The following is a 21,429-nucleotide window of genomic DNA, read 5'->3' on the forward strand; positions in this document are numbered from 1 at the left end:
ATAGCTTCAAACTTAAAGGTAAACAGCTCCAAACTCGATTGCAGAAAATGCGACTTCAACAACAGAGTGGTCAATGCCTGGAATGCACTACCTGACTCTGTGGTTTCTTATCCAAACTCCCATAACTTTAATCTTAGACTGCCTACTGTGAACCTCACCTCATTCCTAAGAGGTCTGTAATGTGCATAAGCGTACCAACATGCCTATCCTCCCTGTCCTAATGTTTCCTCTATTGGTATCTACTTTATGTATCCAATCCACGCCTATACTTATATATATATATATATTACCTAATACGTTCTTGGCAAATAAATAAAATAAAAATAAAATAATAGTATTACATAAATAAATCTCTTACGGTTTCTAATAGTTTTGGATGCATCAGTTGAGAATGTTAGCTAAATATATGTTTGAAGTGGAAAGATCTCCTGATGGATTTTTGAGGATGACTGTGAACCTCTGTTCCCCCTCCCCCTTCCTTTCTGTAGATGAACTTTTGGGAAAATTACAACATAAAAACATCTGAGAAGTTTTTGGAAACAGTGGCTGCTACCTTGAAACAGGTAAGCAACTGGAGGGCCAACTCCAGATTCCCTTTTCTAAATACTTGCGTTGAGCCAGGGTTCATCCTACAGACTTGAGATTTCCTAGTGATTTCTCTGACTCCCGCCCCCCCCCCCAAAATATGGGGAGCGATTTTTTTTCCCAGGCTCTGAAAAAATGACAATTCCAGGGAGAAGTTAAATTAGACAGAGACCTGGAACTCTTGCATGGATGCTTGTGTGTAAACCGTCAGTGGCAGAAAGAAAGAAAGAAAGAAAGAAAGAAAGAAAGAAAGAAAGAAAGAAAGAAAGAAAGAAAGAAAGAAAGAAAGAAAGAAAGAAAGAAGAAAGAAAGAAAGAAAGAAAGAAAGAAAGAAAGAAAGAAAGAAAGAAAGAAAGAAAGAAAGATGAATGAATGAATGAATCTCCTCAAGTTTCTGGGAGAAAAGTATGAGCTGAATCATGAGGAAGTGTGGGGCAGAAGTGTTTCTGCTGGGTTGCAGCTGCTTATCTTGCCATGCAGTCAACAATCTCAGCTTCACTTCCTCACCATACTGTTGGAAGAAATGTCCATCTGGTTCAGTTCCAAGTGGGGAGAAAGACACTGGAAACATGGAGGCTGATTGGAAAGATGGTTTAATGAAGCAGAACCACCAAGTACATGGTCCTGGAGTAGTTGACCACATGGAATGGAGAGTGAGGGTTATTTATACCCTCTCTTTGACCTTGAGCTTCCTGTTCCTGTGCAAGAAATGTATTCTATTGGCTATAGTCAGACTCCCATGGGGCCACGTTTGTCTAAATCAAGTTTGGTTGAAGCCTGTAGGGTGATGCAATGTCCCCAGGTGATTTTGTAACACAGTGAGCCCTGCTGCTAGATAATCCTATTATGTCTTGGAGGGTCATGGCTTAATCCCATCACTCTGGAGCTGACGGTCTTTTGCTTTGTAGATAGGCTGGCCCAGTCCTTCTCAATGGGCAGCAAATATCTGCTGGGGGCAGGGCTGAAGCTCTGAGTTTCTGTCTCACTTAAGATTTCGATTTCTCTTTTGGGGGAAATATAATATTCTGCCTTTTTAAATATTTCCTAAAACATTTCATTCTTCTAGGAGGGATGGGTGCTAACTTTCTATAATACTATATTGGGAACCTGTTTAAAATGCCTCCTTGGACCTTAAATATTCCTAAAAATAGGTGTAAGTAAGGAGTAAGACTGATTTTTCTTTCTTTCTTAGAAATGTAAGCAAAGCAACAACCTGGAGGACAATATAGTTTCTTATACGCCTCATGTTTATGCAGAAGAAGGAACGTTGGAGAAAAGCAAATCTTTATTGTCCCTGCTTGTTCCAGAAGATGATAAAAACAGCCTCCCTAGCAATCTTCTGGATGACATGGGATTTATATTTGACCCACTTAGGAAAATCTACCACAAATGATGATTGCTCTTGCCCTGAACTAAGCTCAATTCATCTGACAATGAGGGTATATATATATATATTTCCCGTTCCTATTTGTTCACGTTGTGGGGTGTTTATTTCAATGGCTTCCATAATTATTCTCTTGTTATAGTGTTCAGTTTTGGAGATTAATTTGGTTCCTTCAAAATTTCATCAGAGAAACACCCCCACAACATGAACAAACAAGATGACACCTCCCGCCTACCAGACATCTGGAAAATAGCCTTAGTCAATAAACGAGTCCCAGCCATGAAAATTGACACTGGACCCAGGATAACACACAACGCCACTACCAATCATCCTCACCAGATTCAAACCCAAACCCACCCCACAGACGAAACACAACCACCATCCAGAAGCCAGACCATGCTGGCACCACTGGCTGTTGCGCCCCCCTCTGATCCCCACACAAAGCAAGCTGACACATGCCAGGAACACATGACAAGACCTCGGACTCAGAGGTCCGAACCAAAACCATGGATGCTGCATCACAGCCATCTGCTCAAGACATCACATCACAGAACTCCAGAGGTCACAACACCAAAGCTCAGGAACAAAAGACTAGGACCACACGCACACAGGATGCTACAAAATAGCCGACCAATCTGCAGACACCCACTCCATCTACCATCAAGATGCAACCACACAGCTAACCAACCCGCTCAGAGCAACACTCCCCACCTCGACCAATCTGCAAACACCCACTCCATCTACCAATCAAGATGCAACCACACAGCCAGTAGAGCCCCAATTGAATAAGGAAAAGAAAATAAACTCTTTTTTTTCAACTAAGCACAATTTGGAGATCCCTAGAAGTTTTAATGGAATATATTGGAAATTAAGAAATGAAAGAAAAGAATAAAAGAACTTATTGAACTGTTTTTAAGTGGAAGTCTCAAATCCCTCTATTTGAAATCTATGGAATACCAAAGATAAAAATAGGAGATAAGAATTTGAAAGATAAATAAGTTTAAGAAGATAATTAAAATAGAAGAAAAATGAAGAAACCGCCACCTACCAAAACTTCTGAGAACAAAGGAACTTTGTTACCAAAATGGCTACTTATTATTTGTGAGCTGTAACTGTTTCAAAAGGAGACATCTAGAGGCAGAGGAAGACAGCTAGAGTTGAATAGTTTTCTTGTGACTATTTTCATGAAGATTGGTGCTGCTGGGATTACACAACAGTTTCAGAGGAGCGTTACAGATGGTGTGTTTTTGGATTACAAAATTAAGCCGAGAACTTTTTATTTAAATAAGATTTCCAGAGGCAAAGAAAGACTGTAAGAATGGAATAGTGGTCTAGTCCCACGAAGAAAGCTCTATTGATGTGGTCACATAACATTTCTTTGAAAGGAACCAATAGCTGCTTTTAGAATTATGTGAAGAATTTAATTAGAATATGTTAATATTAATGTTGTGATATTTACAATGAAAGTAATTGAGATTTTGGGAAATGGAGGGAAAGATATTAGAATAAATTGGGATAAGAGGGAAATGAGTCTTATTATGGTCTGGAAAAACTATTATTATTATTTTCTTTTTGTGTGTGTGTTTCTTTTCTTTCTTGTTTTTACGAATAAGTAAGGTAATAAAATGATTTGATAAAAACTTCTAAGGAAACAATTAAACATATTGAGGGAATAATTGAGAATACTTAGAGATTACCCGGGTAAATGTCAATTTTTTGTTTGATATCAAATGGATTGGATGAGAAATTTTAAGTATATGGTTATTGAATTAGAGGCAGAGGAAGATGATAAGAGAAGAAGGAAATTGTCCATGTGATCTCTGGGCAATTTTAAGAAAATGATTTTAGATGGTCTGATCAGTAATGTAGATATAAAGTTGAGGTTGGTGAAATGTTAAAAAACGTAAATAGAAGATTTATTAAGGAATTTATGGGGAAAACTGATTGAATAGAAAATATTTTAAATATATATATTTGATTTAGAGGCAGAGGAAGATGAGGGGGGCATGGTCTTTGTGAGTTCAGGACCACTACTTTAGAAGAAAGAAATTGTTTATGTGATCTCTGGGCAATTTTAAGAAAGAGTTTTTAGATGTTTGACCTCTGATTAGAAATGAGATATAAAGTTTTGATTGGTGAAATTTAAAAAACTTGATAGAAGACTTATTTATAAAGTTCAACTGATTAGATAGAAAATTTGTAATATATGTTACTGATTTAGAGGCAGAGAAAGATGGTAGGGGGGAGTAGTCTTTGTGAGTTCAGGACCACTCCTTTAGAAGAAAGAAATTGTTTATGTGATCTCTGGGCAATTTTAAGAAAGAGTTTTTTTGACCTCTGATTAGAAATGAGATATAAAGTTTTGATTGGTGAAATTTAAAAAACTTGATAGAAGACTTATTAATAAAGTTCAACTGATTAGATAGAAAATTTTTAATATATGTTACTGATTTAGAGGCAGAGAAAGATGGTAGGGGGGAGTAGTCTTTGTGAGTTCAGGACCACTCCTATATAAGAAAGAAACTGTCTATGTGATCTCTGGGCAGTTTTAAGAAAGAGTTTTTGGACGATCTGACCTTTGATTAATAATGATTAATAATGAAGATATAAAGCTTTGATTGGTGAAATTTAAAAAAAAAACACTTCATAGATTTATTAATGAGGTTTTAGGGGATTAAATCTGGGGACTAGACTTCTTTTAAATATCTTTCAGAATAGGTTAAATATGTTTTTTTCTTTTTTTTAATTAGATTTGTGCAATAAATAATTAAATTCAAGAAGAAGAAAATACATTGTATTAGATTATAATTTGGGTAATTTAATATATTTTAAGATGTACCTGACCAATAATTTGTTCACAATTATTATGTTTTTAATATGTTTATAAAAAATAAAAAAAATATTTTGCAAAAAAAAAAAAGATTCAACCACACAGCCAACCAACCCACTCACAGCAACACTCCCCACCTCCCTGCTAAAACATTTTGTTCTTAGGCTAGTCCCGCACGCTGAAATAATAGAGTCTTCAGTTCACGCCTGAAGGTCCGGAGGTCAGGAAGTTGTCGTAGTCCTGGAGGAAGCTCATTCCACAGGGCTGGTGCCGCCACAGAGAAGGCCCTCCCCTGGGGGTCAGTACTTCCTCCCCCACAGTCAGCAATGGTGTAAGCTGACTGTACCGGGAAGCCGGCACCCACAGCCACTCGGTCTTGGAAGGGTTGAGTCGAAGCCTGTTCCTCCCCATCCAGACCCGTACGGCCTCAAGACACCGGCCCATCACCTCAACGGCTTCATTGGGGTGGTTCGGGGTGGAAATGTACAGCTGAGTGTCATCAGCGTACAGATGATAATCCACCCCGAAACCACGGATAACCTCACCCAGCGGCTTCATATAGATGTTGAACAGGAGAGGCGAGAGGACAGACCCCTGAGGCACCCCACAAGTGAGGTGCCTTGGGGTCGACCTCTGCCCCCCTGTCAACACCGTCTGCGAACGGTCAGAGAGATAGGAGGAGAACCACCGATACACGGTGCCTCCCACTCCCAATCCCCCCAACCGTCGCAGCAGGATACCATGGTCGATGGTATCAAAAGCCACCGAGAGATCTAATAGAACCAGGACAGAGGAACAACCCCTGTCCCGGGCTCTCCAGAGGTCATCCACCAACGCAACTTGTGATTAACAATGCTGAAAGGGGGGAAAAAAGGTTTCAGCTTTAGGTGTCAGGTTTTTTGTATGCTTCCTTTTTGGTTCCCACATGCCTCTTGAGGACTTTTATTTAGAGGGAGAATACTCATGATAGCCGATGACAAAATTTAACAGCCTTGAATCCAGAAGGTTAACTTTTGTAAGAGAGATACTCCCATATTTGCAAGAACTGATCAAGGATATTTTCAGAAAGGTTCACTTTTTTCCAGCTCCGGATTATCTGGAACTGTTAGATGACATGTCCCTATCTGGATTCACACAAGCAGTAGAGCCAAAAAGTTAATCAAATGGCCCAGCAGTTTGTCTGTTTTTAATTGAACTACAACTGCAGCATACAACTTCTAAAGAATGTTGGGTGTGTTCTGAAACACATATACAGTTTGTGCGAAGTAACCCATATACAATTTGGCACAAATTGAGAAGTCACATTAGAAAAAAAATCTTCAGGGCTTGTGGTACTCGTTCTTTAACACTTTCTTTAACAGATACATTGCATGAAAAGAGATTTCTGGTAATAGAAAGTTGAACTTTAGTGGTCTAATAAATGAAAAACTGGTTTTAAGCTTACATACTAAAGGTGAGTACAGTTTCTAGGCAAGGCACCTTCGCTAAGCTTTTGTTGCTCAGCTATCATAGGGCAATGCTGATTGTTGCAAGAATGCATGAGATCACATACTTCAAAGATCTTGTTTGCAGATGCTATAACAATAGTTGCAACATACTTTGCAATACAATAAGCCTCTTTCTAACATTGGAATGTCTTTTAATTAAATGGAGGCCTGATAGAACCCCGGATAAGGTGGGGCCTGGCTGGTTGTAAAAACTTATTCAGATGAGCTTCCATTTGGGAATGGCCCAAACCACGGATAACCTCACCCAGCGGCTTCATATAGATGTTGAACAGGAGAGGCGAGAGGACAGACCCCTGAGGCACCCCACAAGTGAGGTGCCTTGGGGTCGACCTCTGCCCCCCTGTCAACACCGTCTGCGAACGGTCAGAGAGATAGGAGGAGAACCACCGATACACGGTGCCTCCCACTCCCAATCCCCCCAACCGTCGCAGCAGGATACCATGGTCGATGGTATCAAAAGCCACCGAGAGATCTAATAGAACCAGGACAGAGGAACAACCCCTGTCCCGGGCTCTCCAGAGGTCATCCACCAACGCAACTTGTGATTAACAATGCTGAAAGGGGGGAAAAAAGGTTTCAGCTTTAGGTGTCAGGTTTTTTGTATGCTTCCTTTTTGGTTCCCACATGCCTCTTGAGGACTTTTATTTAGAGGGAGAATACTCATGATAGCCGATGACAAAATTTAACAGCCTTGAATCCAGAAGGTTAACTTTTGTAAGAGAGATACTCCCATATTTGCAAGAACTGATCAAGGATATTTTCAGAAAGGTTCACTTTTTTCCAGCTCCGGATTATCTGGAACTGTTAGATGACATGTCCCTATCTGGATTCACACAAGCAGTAGAGCCAAAAAGTTAATCAAATGGCCCAGCAGTTTGTCTGTTTTTAATTGAACTACAACTGCAGCATACAACTTCTAAAGAATGTTGGGTGTGTTCTGAAACACATATACAGTTTGTGCGAAGTAACCCATATACAATTTGGCACAAATTGAGAAGTCACATTAGAAAAAAAATCTTCAGGGCTTGCGGTACTCGTTCTTTAACACTTTCTTTAACAGATACATTGCATGAAAAGAGATTTCTGGTAATAGAAAGTTGAACTTTAGTGGTCTAATAAATGAAAAACTGGTTTTAAGCTTACATACTAAAGGTGAGTACAGTTTCTAGGCAAGGCACCTTCGTTAAGCTTTTGTTGCTCAGCTATCATAGGGCAATGCTGATTGTTGCAAGAATGCATGAGATCACATACTTCAAAGATCTTGTTTGCAGATGCTATAACAATAGTTGCAACATACTTTGCAATACAATAAGCCTCTTTCTAACATTGGAATGTCTTTTAATTAAATGGAGGCCTGATAGAACCCCGGATAAGGTGGGGCCTGGCTGGTTGTAAAAACTTATTCAGATGAGCTTCCATTTGGGAATGGCCCAAGCTCCGTCAGAAACCTCTCAGGGTCCATCAGGCACCTGGGACGGAACCATTGAACCGGTTCCGTCTCCCTGCGGTGAGGTGCAGTGGTCCAAAAGTCTAGCTGAAGGAGTAAATGATCAGACCATGACAAGGGTTGAGATATTAATTCCCCTAACTCCAGATCATTTAGCCACTGTCCCGAGACGAAAATCAAGTCCAGTGTGTTACCCCCGACATGGGTGGGGACCGCAACTACCTGGGTCAGGTCCAAGGCCGTCATAGAAGCCATGAACTCCTGAGCTGCCATTGACGAATCGCCCGCCGACGGCAAGTTGAAATCCCCCATGACCATAAGCCTGGGGGTCTCAACCACCGTCCTGGCTATCATCTCCAGCAGCTCGGGCAGGGCTGCCGTCATGTAGCAAGTAAAAAAATGCAAGTAGCAAAATAGGGACCACCTATGGTGGGAAGGTAACAGCATTCCGTGCGCCTTTGGTGTTTAGTCATGCCAGCCACATGACCACGGAGATGTCTTCGGACAGTGCTGGATCTTCGGCTTTGAAATGGAGATGAGCACCGCCCCCTAGAGTCTGGAGCGACTAGCACATATGTGCAAGGAGAACCTTTACCTTTACCTTTAAAAGGGTGTTAACTGGCAGTGTTGAAGGAATTGAACAGGAAGGCTGTTTGATCTGGCACCTGGGGAAGGGGGAAAAATATTACGTTTTTAATCTTTGTTTTTTTGTTTTTTTTTGGTAAAAAGTTTTATTTTCATTTTCCAACAACCTATTCAATATACAGTCTCTTATTCAACATTAATCATTAATTTTCATTTGTTACTTATTCGGGCCTGCCCAGCTACCACTTCCTTCCTTAACAAACCTTTCCTCCTCCCTTCTCTACTTTCTTCTACTTTCTTCATCCTTCCTCTCCTTCGCTTTTCTACATCCTCTCCTCCTTCCCTACTCTTCTCTTCCACCCTTTCTAACCCTCTCTCTTTCCCCTTTCTTCTTCCTCTCCTTTCCCCTTTTTCTACCTCTCTCTTTCCTACCTACTTTCTTCCTTCACTCCCTCCTCTCCCTCTCCATTCCCTTCTGAAATGGCAGCTGAGCAGCCCCGCTTTCATTTCAAATTATTTCTATTTCTTAATTACATATCTTCAATCATTCCTTTACATTGATCCTTCATCTCCCCCCCTCTCCCCCACTTCCCCCCTCCCACCCCCCAGAGACTTCCCAGAACAAAGTACAGGGTATAAAATTAACAATCATAAATTAAAATACAACATAAGTCAAATCCATAGTCACTCCTCTCTCTAAGACCTTAACTCCCCTTCCAGAAACAAAAAAAATACATTCTTCTTCCAGTCCATTATATATCAGTCCATTCCACTCCTAAAATCTTTAGAATCTTCCAATTAAATTAGTATTTCCAGTTCATCAATAAAATATCTTCATCAATTAAGACCAAATATATCCAATCTTCATCGATCAAGACCAAATATTCTTCCAGTATTCATCAGAAATTCTTCTATAATATATCTTTCTTCCTTAAACAGTGTCCCAAATATAATTCATATTTCCAGCTTAAATTCTTAAATTTTATCCAATCTCCAAAAATAAACAATATTCGTTTTGTGGTTTGATTTACGTTTACAGAAGGCTGTTTGATTAAAAAGTGGGATTTTACTTGTGCAAAATTTGCTACGGACTGGAGGTTGGTTGACAGGTAACACAGACAAGCAAGTACCTATTAGTCATTCTTTGCAATGCTAGATATTATATGTTAGGATAGTTTGTTCAATAATAAATCCCTTTTGTAACATTTCTTCTTATGGCTCCAAAATGGTTTTCCTGTTGATCTTTCTGAAACATTATCATCAAAGGTGGTAAAGATGGTGTTGGGACGCGGTGGCTCAGTAGCTAAGATACTGAGCTTGTTGATCGAAAGGTTGGCAGTTCAGCGGTTTGAATCCCTAGTGCCACGTAACAGGGTGAGCTCCCGTTACTTGTCCCAGCTTCTGCCAACCTAGCCATTCGAAAGCAAGTAAAAAAATGCAAGTAGCAAAATAGGGACCACCTATGGTGGGAAGGTAACAGCATTCCGTGCGCCTTTGGTGTTTAGTCATGCCAGCCACATGACCACGGAGATGTCTTCGGACAGTGCTGGATCTTCGGCTTTGAAATGGAGATGAGCACCGCCCCCTAGAGTCTGGAGCGACTAGCACATATGTGCAAGGAGAACCTTTACCTTTACCTTTAAAAGGGTGTTAACTGGCAGTGTTGAAGGAATTGAACAGGAAGGCTGTTTGATCTGGCACCTGGGGAAGGGGGAAAAATATTACGTTTTTAATCTTTGTTTTTTTGTTTTTTTTTGGTAAAAAGTTTTATTTTCATTTTCCAACAACCTATTCAATATACAGTCTCTTATTCAACATTAATCATTAACTTTCATTTGTTACTTATTCGGACCTGCCCAGCTACCACTTCCTTCCTTAACAAACCTTTCCTCCTCCCTTCTCTACTTTCTTCTACTTTCTTCATCCTTCCTCTCCTTCGCTTTTCTACATCCTCTCCTCCTTCCCTACTCTTCTCTTCCACCCTTTCTAACCCTCTCTCCTTCCCTTTCTTCTTCCTCTCCTCTCCCCCTTTTCTACCTCTCTCTTTCCTACCTACTTTCTTCCTTCACTCACTCCTCTCCCTTTCCATTCCCTTCTGAAATGGCAGCTGAGCAGCCCCGCTTTCATTTCAAATTATTTCTATTTCTTAATTACATATCTTCAATCATTCCTTTACATTGATCCTTCATCTCCCCTCTCCCCTTCCCTCCTCCCCTCCCACCCCCGAGACTTCCCAGAACAAAGTACAGGGTATAAAATTAACAATCATAAATTAAAATACAACATAATTCAAATCCATAGTCACTCCTCTCTCTAAGACCTTAACTCCCCTTCCAGAAACAAAAAGGTACATTCTTCTTCCAGTCCATTATATATCAGTCCATTCCACTCCTAAAATCTTCAGAATCTTCCAATTAAATTAGTATTTCCAGTTCATCAATAATATCCAATCTTCATCGATCAAGACCAAAACGATATTCCATCTTCCAGTATTCATCAGAAATTCTTCTATAATATATCTTTCTTCCTTAAACAGTGTCCCAAATATAATTCATATTTCCAGCTTAAATTCTTAAATTTTTATCCAATCTCCAAAATAAACAATATTCTATCTTCTCATATCTTTAATATCACTTACATAAATCAAATAACATTACTAATATTAATATTTCTTCAATTTACCTTACATCTGTCAAATAACATTATTAAAATTATAACTTATATCCAAAATATATCAATTATAACAATTAAATTCTATTTAACCAAATACCAACATTACATCCTCCAAAAGTTAAACAATATTCCATCTTCCATATATTCCATCTTCCATTATATATCAAATAGTGATATACCCAAAATAAGTCAGTTGTAAAAATTAAACCCTATATATATATATATATATATATATATATATATATATATATATATATATATATATATATATATTTAAAAAAATACCATCAAAATCACATCTTAAGCATTTCTCCTTGTCTTCTGTCTTACACATTTCCTTACACATTTTCAATCTCCAAAAATATCACTTACATAAATCAAATAACATTACAAATATTAATATTTCTTCAATTTACCTTACATCTATCAAATAACATTATTAAAATTATAACTTATATAACTTATATCCAAAATATATCAATCATAACAATTAAATTCTATTTATCCAAATACCAACATTACATCCATAAATTTTTCTATCTGTCCTCCAAAAGTTAAACAATATTCCATCTTCCCATTCCTTTATACCTCAAATAGTGATATACCCAAAATAAGTCAGTTGTAAAAATTAAACCCTATATATATATATTAAAAAAAAGAAAATACCATCAAAATCACATCTTAAGCATTCTCCTTCCCCTTGTCTTCTATCTTACACATTTCCTTACACACTTTCTTACACATTTTCCACCATCTGCTCACCAATCAGCTTAACATCTAACAATAAAGAATTTCCAATTTTTAATATATTGGTGTAAAAATCTCTTGTTTAAAAACTTATTAAGAAAGGAACTCCAAAAGTTCCTATAAAAAAAAAATTCCATATTTGAAATGAAGAAGTTTGCAAGATTTTAATAGTTCTATTTGCTTAAAAGCCATTCATAAACTATAAAATCTACCAAAAAGAGAGGGGAAAAAAATTCAATAAACTTTTCTTCTTAAACATTGTGATAAAGAAAAAGGTAAAAAGAGAAAAAAAAATCATTAACAATTCTTGTTCATTCCATTTAAAAAAGTAGCTTGTTATGTTCTTCTTCCTTTGTCTTTTTTCCATATTTGAAATGAAGAAGTTTGCAAGATTTTAATAGTTAGTTCTGTTTGCTTAAGAGCCATTCATAAACTGTAAAATCCACCAAAAAGAGGAAAAAAAAAATTCAATAAACTTTTCTTCTTAAACATTGTGATAAAGAAAAAGGTAAAAAGAGAAAAAAAAATCATTAACAATTCTTGTTCATTCCATTTAAAAAAGTAGCTTGTTATATTCTTCTTCTTTATAGTTTCACTTTCCTTTGTATATTGCAAACGCCATTTTAAATCCACTCAAGTTGAAAGTTAGTTCAAAGGAAAGCTATTTAAGAGCTGAAGTTAAGATTTATTACTTGCAAATTCTTGCTAGTCCTCCTACTTTGTTCTGTCTGTGTTGAATTCTCTTTAGAAATAAATCTTGGCACAGAGGTAGTCGCGGCTTCTCGTTCTGTATAAACAGAAGCACCCTAGCACGGAGTCGTCAGGCTAAAGGGAGCTCTCACCTTCGATCCCCTGGTTAAATTCCAGGCTCCCGGGAGCTCTACCCAAACCTGACCACTCTTCCTCCCCTTCTCCCGGGGAGAAAATTCCAAACCGTTTGACAGCCCATTTACGCTGTTTAGCGAAACCAGGCAGACGATCCCAAAGGAACGTCCGCGAAGCCTGCGTTGCCAACCGGAAGTCGCCTGCATTGCCAATCTTTGTTTTTATGAATTGATGTGAACTGCCTAGAATCAATATACGAGATATGCAGCTGTATAATAGCATGGCATAGCATAGCAAAGCACAATAAAATAAATAGTGCAACCTATTTTTTGTTCGTTCAGAAGCTTCCTTGACTGCTTAAACTTCCCATTTGGAAAGAGCCTGACGGATGACCTGTTTTCTTCCTTGCGATTTAATTCAGTCTGGCATGAACCTCTTAATCTGGTCCAAGGTCCTTTCCAATGCTAATATTTTGAACCAAGGCAGTGTAATATAGTCCTGTCCACAAGAGGCCACCAGGAGTCTCAAACCTGCATTGCAGACTAATTGCATTTCTTTTTCTTTTTTTAAAAAAAGGTGAGACTGTATAATGTTATTGTGTTTTTTCTACTGCACTTAGAAGAATAGAAAGTTATCCCCCCTTTTTTCTCTTCATCCTACATAACAACAACAACAACAACAACAACAACAACGAGTTGGAAGGGTCCTTGGAGGTCTTCTAGTCCAACCCCCTGCCCAGGCAGGAAACTCTACACCATTTCAGACAAATGGTTATCCAACATTTTCTTAAAAATTTCCAGTGTTGGAGCATTCACAACTTCTGCAGGCAAGTCGTTCCACTTATTAATTGTTCTAACTGTCAGGAAATTTCTCCTTAGTTCTAAGTTGCTTCTCTCCTTGATTAGTTTCCACCCATTGCTTCTTGTTCTACCCTCAGGGGCTTTGGAGAATAGCCTGACTTCCTCTTCTTTGTGGCAGCCCCTGAGATATTGGAACACTGCCATCATGTCTCCCCTAATCCTTCTTTTCATTAAACTAGCCATACCGAGTTCTTGCAACCGCTCTTCACATGTTTTAGCCTCCAGTCCCCTACTCATCTTTGTTGCTCTTCTCTGCACTCTCTAGAGTCTCCACATCTTTTTTACATCGTGGCGACCAAAACTGAATGCATTATTCCAAGTGTGGCCTTACCAAGGCATTATAAAGTGGTATTAACACTTCACGTGATCTTGATTCTATCCCTCTGTTTATGCAGCCCACAACTGTGTTGGCTTTTTTAGCAGCTGCTGCACACTGCTGGCTCATAAATAAATGGTTGTCCACTAGGACTCCAGGATCCCTCTCACAGTTACTACTATTGAGCATGTCCCTCTTTCCCATTATTTTCATTTTCATTTGTATTTTATACTCTGATAGGTTTAATAAAATGATATTTTTTTTAAAAAAAAGACTGGTTGTATCTGAGGTCTCTTCACAGTAGACCTAAGTACAGTACGTTGCAATAACCCAAGGCATGGATCACCAATCTGACCTCACTGGGAATAGATGCTTTCTAAGCCTGGAGTTATTGTTAGAAAATTAAAAATAAATGGAGATTCCACCCTTGTGGTCTGTGGGGAAATGTGCTCCCCTATCCAGAAAATGGAAGCTAGAGAATATTCCAGAAAGCTGGAGGTAAAGGTAGGAACAATTTCAGCAGGTTTAGGTAGTTCATTACTGGTCATAGTTTTATCAGACTGTCCAGAAAGTCCTCTCTCTATTCCAATTCTAACAACCTGAAAAGCTACTGACAGAGAAGACATACATCCTCAGTCTCACAAGATGAGGTTTAATTGAGGGGCCGTGGTGGCTCAGGCTGTAAGATAGCCTGTTATTAAAACACAGCAGCCTGCAATTACTGCAGGCTCGAATCCCACCAGGCCCAAGGTTGACTCAGCCTTCCATCCTTTATAAGGTAGGTAAAATGAGGACCCAGATTGTTGGGCGGGCAATAAGTTGACTTTGTAAATATACAAATAGAATGAGACTATTGCCTTACACACTGTAAGCCGCCCTGAGTCTTCGGAGAAGGGCAGGATATAAATGTAAATAAAAAATAATAATTGAGGGGACCTAGAATGCACCCACCTGCCTGATGCAGGAACTATTGAAGATAGATGGACCTTCAGTTCACCAGGTCCTCTGCCATTAAAGATTTTATAGCAACGAGACATGCACATTACCACTCACACTGCTGCATTTTGAATCAGCTGTAGCGTTTGGATGATCTTCAATGGCAGCCACGAGTGTATAGCAATAGTCCTGTAGGAGATGACTAGGCTGAGCCCGAGGGAAGAGTCAAGCACATCATCAGCCTCGAGTCCTTCATGCCCACAAGAGATCTGAGTCCAGCTCACCTTAAATTCCATTGACTTTTATCTACCACCAATTTGCTTTGACGGTTAGTAGTTCAGATTCTTGTAGAGAGTGTTGGCATGCAATAAACCTGTATTCATTTGAACTGCCTTGACTCCTGATTTTCTGCACTTGACAAGCCCACTTGTGAGATAATCTGGTTAAAAAACAAATGCACAAAACGTACTGTGCAAATTCTAGACATAGTTTGCCAGCTTCCCCTTGAGTAGTAGCTTTGCATTCAGAAGCATCCCCAAGTTGTGTGCCAGTCTTGAATGGGGAAATAAAATTCCACACAAGATCAACATTCAAAATGTCCAGACCTGAACAGCTTCTAGACACTGGGCTAGTACACTGGAAACTTTCCCTGTCAGACTGGAGTTCTAATGAGGGATGGTCTTACCCAGTGTACAGTAGATGTTAAACAAGAGGGGGAGAGGATTCAACCCTGAGATATTCCATAAATGAGGGAATTCAGGTGCAATCTCTCCAGTCCATTGACACCACCTGGAAACAACTACTGAAGTAAGAAATAAACTACTGCAATATGCCCAGTCCCAACTCCTACTATCATCCCTCACCCTATTCCAGTTCTCCTAAAGGACACCTACATAAAGTCCCACCTACATAAAGCACTTTTAAGGAGAGCTTAAGGACTAGGGAGACCCATGTTTAGGGGTCAGCAGATAACTTTGGATTTAGCCTAATTCAACTGAAAGGTGAAGATAAAATTATCTCAGGTGTCTCAAAATTATCTCAGGTATCTCAAAATTCAGGTGAGTTGCATTGGGCTATCAGAAAACTATAGGTTAGAAACCATGGTAGAGTCATAGATTCCTTACCAGAGTAATAGTTGGGTCATAGCCATTCATATCATTGGGGGTCAGGAAACTTGATGGATATGGAATTTTCTGCTTAGAGATTAATAGAGGTTTATGTGTGAAGGATGACCTTCTTAGAATAGATGAGGCCAACACAAAGAAATGACTTGGATTAGCAGAAAAGTTCACTTGGATTTAATTTGATCAGAACTAAAATAAATTGAGTGAAGTTAACGTGTTTGCCCTCACCTTTTAAATTATTTTCTTAAAAATGACAATTTGGTAGAAAAATTATACTTGGCCTCAGGGAGGCACCAAAAACTTCCAGGGCCACCAACAGAATTGCAGTCTCAATTATAATTGCAGACAACAATTACAGCATAGGCAGAGGATAAATCCTGGGAGCTGAAAATAATTAGACACTCATCTTTCATTTCTAAATACTTTTCAATTATATATTTTATCTGCAGAATGTGAATGCAGTAAAATTCTCAGTGTATTAAAATTACTATATTTACGTTATCATTTGAAAATGTCTTGGTATACCTTTAATGTGGGAGCTTCATCACTGGAAGCTTTCAAGAAGAGACTGTTGTGACTCGTCCTCCCTCCTCTCCTCAGCCGGGCCCCTCCCGTTTCCAACCGGGCCTGTTATCAGACTCCGAGTCTGATAATGAAGATGAACGGCCTGTCATGCCTCCAGCCCCCGGCCCTGGCCCCATGCTCGGAGAGGATTTCAGGAGTGGGAGGACAAGCCCGATAAACCTCACTCATACAGCCTGTGTTCCTTTGGCTCAGCCGTCAGAGCAGGAAGGCAGCCAGGTGCTGGAATTACTTGGCCCTACTCCCTCTGACCCCTCCCTTTCCCAGAAGCTGCCAGCAGATCCAGCTGAAGACAATTCAGCGTGGGAGGACCCTCACTTCCGGAGATCTGAGAGGCGACATCAGCAGAAGGAGGGGTGGGGCAGGCCTGGATAAATGCTGAGTCATGGAGCCACACCCCACAGCTTATATAAAGGGCCTGCTTTTGGCATTCCAACCTTGAGTCAAGCAAAGTCTTATCGAGTTTGGTGATACCGGACCCTATTGCTGAAGTCACAACTTGGACTCCTGCCTGCCCTGATAAACCTCGAAGGAACTTGGCAAGCTGCAGAGGCTTCGTTGCCAAGTTTGTCACGGACTTCCTTGACTCGTTCGTCGGAGTGGGGGGTGGGACATGACAGAGACTGGACTGCCATCTACCAGAAATGGTGTAAGGCACGGATGTCAAACTCGCCATGTCACCTTGCTGTCACGTAACTTTTTCCCCTTCATGGAGCTAGGGTGGGTGTGGCCTGTGCATTACACATCCGGCCCTCAGATCACCAGTTTGACACCCCTGGTGTAGGGTCTCTTGCCTGGGCAGCGGGTTGGACTAGATGGCCTACAAGGTCCCATCCAACTCTGTAATTCTATCTTTTTCTAATTACACTATAACTGTTATATTTTTATCTTACTTTTAACTATTTAAACAGTCTATTTCCATGGAAAGAAAGAGGATAGAGAGGTAATTTAAAAAAAATAAATAAAATAAAAACCAGCATGGGAAGGCAAAGAGATGGAAGTGAGTCAGTACGTTCAAAAAATTTTTTGAGATTAGCAGAAATGCAAACAGGGCTTAAAAAAAAATTAGGGAAAGGAGAGGAAGGAAGGGGCATCAGCCTAGGGGAGAAGGTCATAGCAGCTGGCTGGTACCTGTTTATTTTTAATCTGTGTTCTATCTGTAACATCATGTTCCAGTACAATCGAGGAACAGAAAGATTGGTAAACCGCTAAAAAGCCTCCAACAGATAAGTAGAAGTAATTGTATATATTTGTAGCATGCCTGTCGTGTCCCACTCCTCCGCTGACGGCCGGGTCAGGGAAATCCGAATCAGGCGTGCCTCTGCAGCTCTGCCAAAGTCCTAGCAAAGTCCTCAGGGCAGGCAGAAGACCAGAAAGTGACTTCAGCAAGATATGTTTAGACTTTGCCTGACTCAGAGAATGCCAGAAAGCAGGTCCTTTATATAGGCCATGGGGTGTGGCTCTATGACTCAGCACTTAGCCAGGCCTGCCCCTCCCTTCCTTCTGTTGCCTCCGTCTATCAAGTCTTCTGACGAGGTCACCAGTCTGCAGCTGTTGGCAATTGACCTCCCTCAGGCTCACATGCTGTGGAGGAGGGAGGGTCTAGTTGCTCCGTTTGCCTGGGCATGGAGCCAGAGCTGGGGGCTGGAGATACTTCCTCCTCTTCAGCCTGTCTGGGCATGGAGCCAGGGCTGGGGCCGGGAGGCATACTAGGACATTCCTCCATGTTCGGAAGCAGATAAGAAGGCCCCGGCTGTGGTGAGATCGAACGAGACACAACAATGCCAGGACAGTCAACATCAATAAGATGTTGATGTTCTTCTGAAGAAAAATGTTGCAGTTTTCAGACAGAAAAACTTTGAGTGTTGGGGCACAAACCATATTCGTAGATATCCATTCTGCAATTTTTCTCAATTAAAAGCAAAAATGTATTGCTCATTCCAAAAATCCAGAAGGTGTTGGCACTACAGAATTAAAAAGAGCAAATTAAATGGTAGGGCGAACCATGGCACCTTCCATGAAAATTTTCTCATAAGGAAACCTACTCAATACGGTTACTAAAGTATCTCATTTTATGAATTTTCGAATAGGTTGAGTGAAAATGTATTCACACAGGACAGCAAACCACAAAAACATGAGCCATATTAACACTAATGAAACTTAGCATGCCATATAAACTTGCCAGATCCTAACTTGGTGTGCTTTATATACGTAATGTATGCTTTATATACGTAATGTAAATTATCTGAATGTAACCACTTTCTCATTCATACCAATTTTGATTTGATTTGTTTGCTTAATGGAGATGGCAGATATTGCACGACAGTGCCAGAATATTCTCAAATTCTATCTCGCCATTTCCTGAAACTACAAGAATCACACAAACAAACATGTGAGCCATTTTCTTAAGGGTGGAAAAATAATGCCTTCACCCATGTTGTTTTACAGAAAATCTGCTCCAACATGTCAAGGGGAGCAGTTCGTTGCAACCACTATTGGCTCAGGTTTGAAGAGCCTTTGAAAACAACTGACCATGAAAGATGTATTTGGGGAAGAACAGTCTTAAAAAATAGAGGCTTAAGGAACATCTCTTGCTTAATACTAATCCAAAAGCCGGGGGCAGAAAACTACAAGTATTTTGGCTTGCTGACAATGCCTGAATTAAAACTTCAGAGGGAGGCTCACTCCCTTTGTGAAATTACTTGCCTAGTTACTTTCAGCCACTGAAAGCAGAGTGTCCACCAGAACAAAGATGTATAGTCATATTTATGAGATTTGGTAGCAAAACACCCAACGTTTGATGGAACCATTTGGGCCACTTTGGAGTAGTTTGAAACGTTAGGATGCAGGAATGTGTCATGGGTTCTTTTTGGTTGAACCACCAGTAATGTGACTGACCCAAACTTAGTCGACATAAAATGAAACAGGACAATGGGGTTTTGTATCTCCTTTCAAGCATTTCACATGCTAGCAAGATCATGCTCAAAATCCTACAAGGTAGGCTTCAGCAATACATGAACCAAGAACCACCAGAAGTACAAGGTGAGTTTGAAAGAGGTAGAGGACCTAGAGATCAAATTGCCAACATTGGCTGGATTATGGAGAAAGCAAGGAGTTCCAGAAAAAACATCTGCTTTTGCTACGCTAAAGCATTTGATTGTGTAAATAATAACAAACTGTAGCAAATTCTTAAAGAGATGGGAGTAACCTTGGTCACTTTACCTATCTTATGAGAAACCTGTATGTGGGTCAAGAAGCAACAGTTAGAATAGAATTTATTGGCCAAGTGTGATTGGACACACAAGGAATTTGTTTTGATGCATATGCTCTCAGTGAACATAAAAGAAAAAAGAAAAAAAATGCCTTCATCAAAGGTACAACATTTACAACACAAATGATGGTCTTAGGTTGCAATTTAACCCTTAATGATAACAACAAAAAGTTACAGTCATACAGTCATAAGTGGAAAGAGATTGGTGAACCAGACACAGAACAATTGATTCGTTCAAATTAGGAAAAAGAGTATGACAAGTCTGTATATTGTCACCCTGCTTATTTAACTTATATGCAGAGTACATCATGAGAAATGCAGGGCTGGACAAGCCAGAATTAAGATTGCCAGGAGAAACATCAACAACCTTGGATATGCAGGCAATAGCTCTTTAATGGCAGAAAGTGAAAAGGAACTAAAGTGCCTCCTGATGAAGGTGAAAGAGGAGAGTGCAAAAGTTGGCTTGAAATTCAACATTATATAAACTAAGATCATGGCATCTGGTCCCATTACTTCCTGGCAAATAGAAGAGGAAGAAATGGAAGCAGTGACAGATTTTATTTTTTTGGGCTCCAAGATCACCGCAGATGGTGACTTCAGCCACAAAATTAAAAGATGCTTGCTTCTTGGGAGGAAAGCTATGGCAAATCTAGACAGCACATTAAAAAGCAGAGATATCACCTTGCCAACAAAGCTCTATATACTGTAGTCAAAGCTATGGTTTTCCCAATAGAGTTGGACCATAAGTAAGGTTGCTCGCCACATAATTGATGCTTTTGATTGTAGTGTTGGAGAAGACTTGGGAGTCTTCTCCAACACTACAAGGAGATCAAATCAGTCAACCCTAAAGGAAACCAACCCTGATTGTTATTTGGAAGGAGACATAGTGAAGCTGAAGCTCAAATATTTTGACAACCAAATGAGAAGAGAGGACTCATTGAAAAAGACCCTGATGTTGAGAAAAACTGAAGGCAAAAAAAGAAGGTGATGGCAGAGGATGAGATGGTTAGATACCGGTAGTATTATTGACACAACAAACATGAATTTGGGCAAACTCTGGAAGACAGGGGTGTGTGCTGTGGCCCATGGGATCATGAAACTCAGTCATGACTTAACAACTGAACAAGATCTCCTATTAGTGGCTGGGGGAGGGGGACTTTTATTTTATCCAAGCAAAGTTTACCAAATGAAACAAAAGACCGAAGGAATGGTAAATTATAAATGTCTTCAACTAGTTCATAAATAATACAATTATTTTCTGTTTTAACTATTTTCTACACTCTCTTTATCTATACATTTTAATAATTTCACTATATGTCACTTAATTTCACTATAACATTCTATCCTGTATCTCTAAAATATTTGTTTATAGCTGTTTTTGATATTTCTATTGGCACTCTCTCTAGAGCTTCACTCCCCTTTTCTACTAAGTTCAATCTGTCTTTCATGTTTTTCTGGTTTCTGTTTTTTTTTTATATTTCTGTTCTGTCAAAGCTTTGACTTCTTTCTTCATCTTTTTTTCCTTTTCGCTCCTGACTAGGTTTCTTGATGCTTTTCTTCTCCTCACAAATCTTTGTTCTGTCTGAGGGAAACAGTTTGAAGAACTGTTCTCTTAAGTCAGGTCTGAGGGAAAGAAAAAACATGTCTCTCTTTCCTCAGCCTTCTCAGCTGCTTCTCCTTTCCAGTTGCATCTTTCTCATTAGGGCAGCCTATTTTTTAGTTTCCCTCTTAATTTGATTCCTGGGCTTTGGTCTTT

General features: G+C 39.6%; 1 protein-coding gene across 1 annotated transcript in view; it reads left to right on the plus strand.

Moving 5' to 3' along the window:
- LOC131195080 (cadherin-like protein 26) overlaps positions 1–1,978 on the plus strand; it is a gene marked incomplete at its 5' end in the record, with an annotated part of 34,200 nt that extends 32,222 nt beyond the window's left edge. The window contains one exon of the mRNA XM_058176706.1: positions 1,778–1,978. Coding sequence (XP_058032689.1) covers positions 1,778–1,978 — 201 coding nt within the window. The remainder of the gene's footprint in view (positions 1–1,777) is intronic.
- Between the last annotated feature and the right edge of the window lie 19,451 nt (positions 1,979–21,429).

The sequence above is a fragment of the Ahaetulla prasina genome, chromosome 3 (assembly GCF_028640845.1).
Source record: "Ahaetulla prasina isolate Xishuangbanna chromosome 3, ASM2864084v1, whole genome shotgun sequence".
Lineage (NCBI taxonomy): Eukaryota > Metazoa > Chordata > Lepidosauria > Squamata > Colubridae > Ahaetulla > Ahaetulla prasina.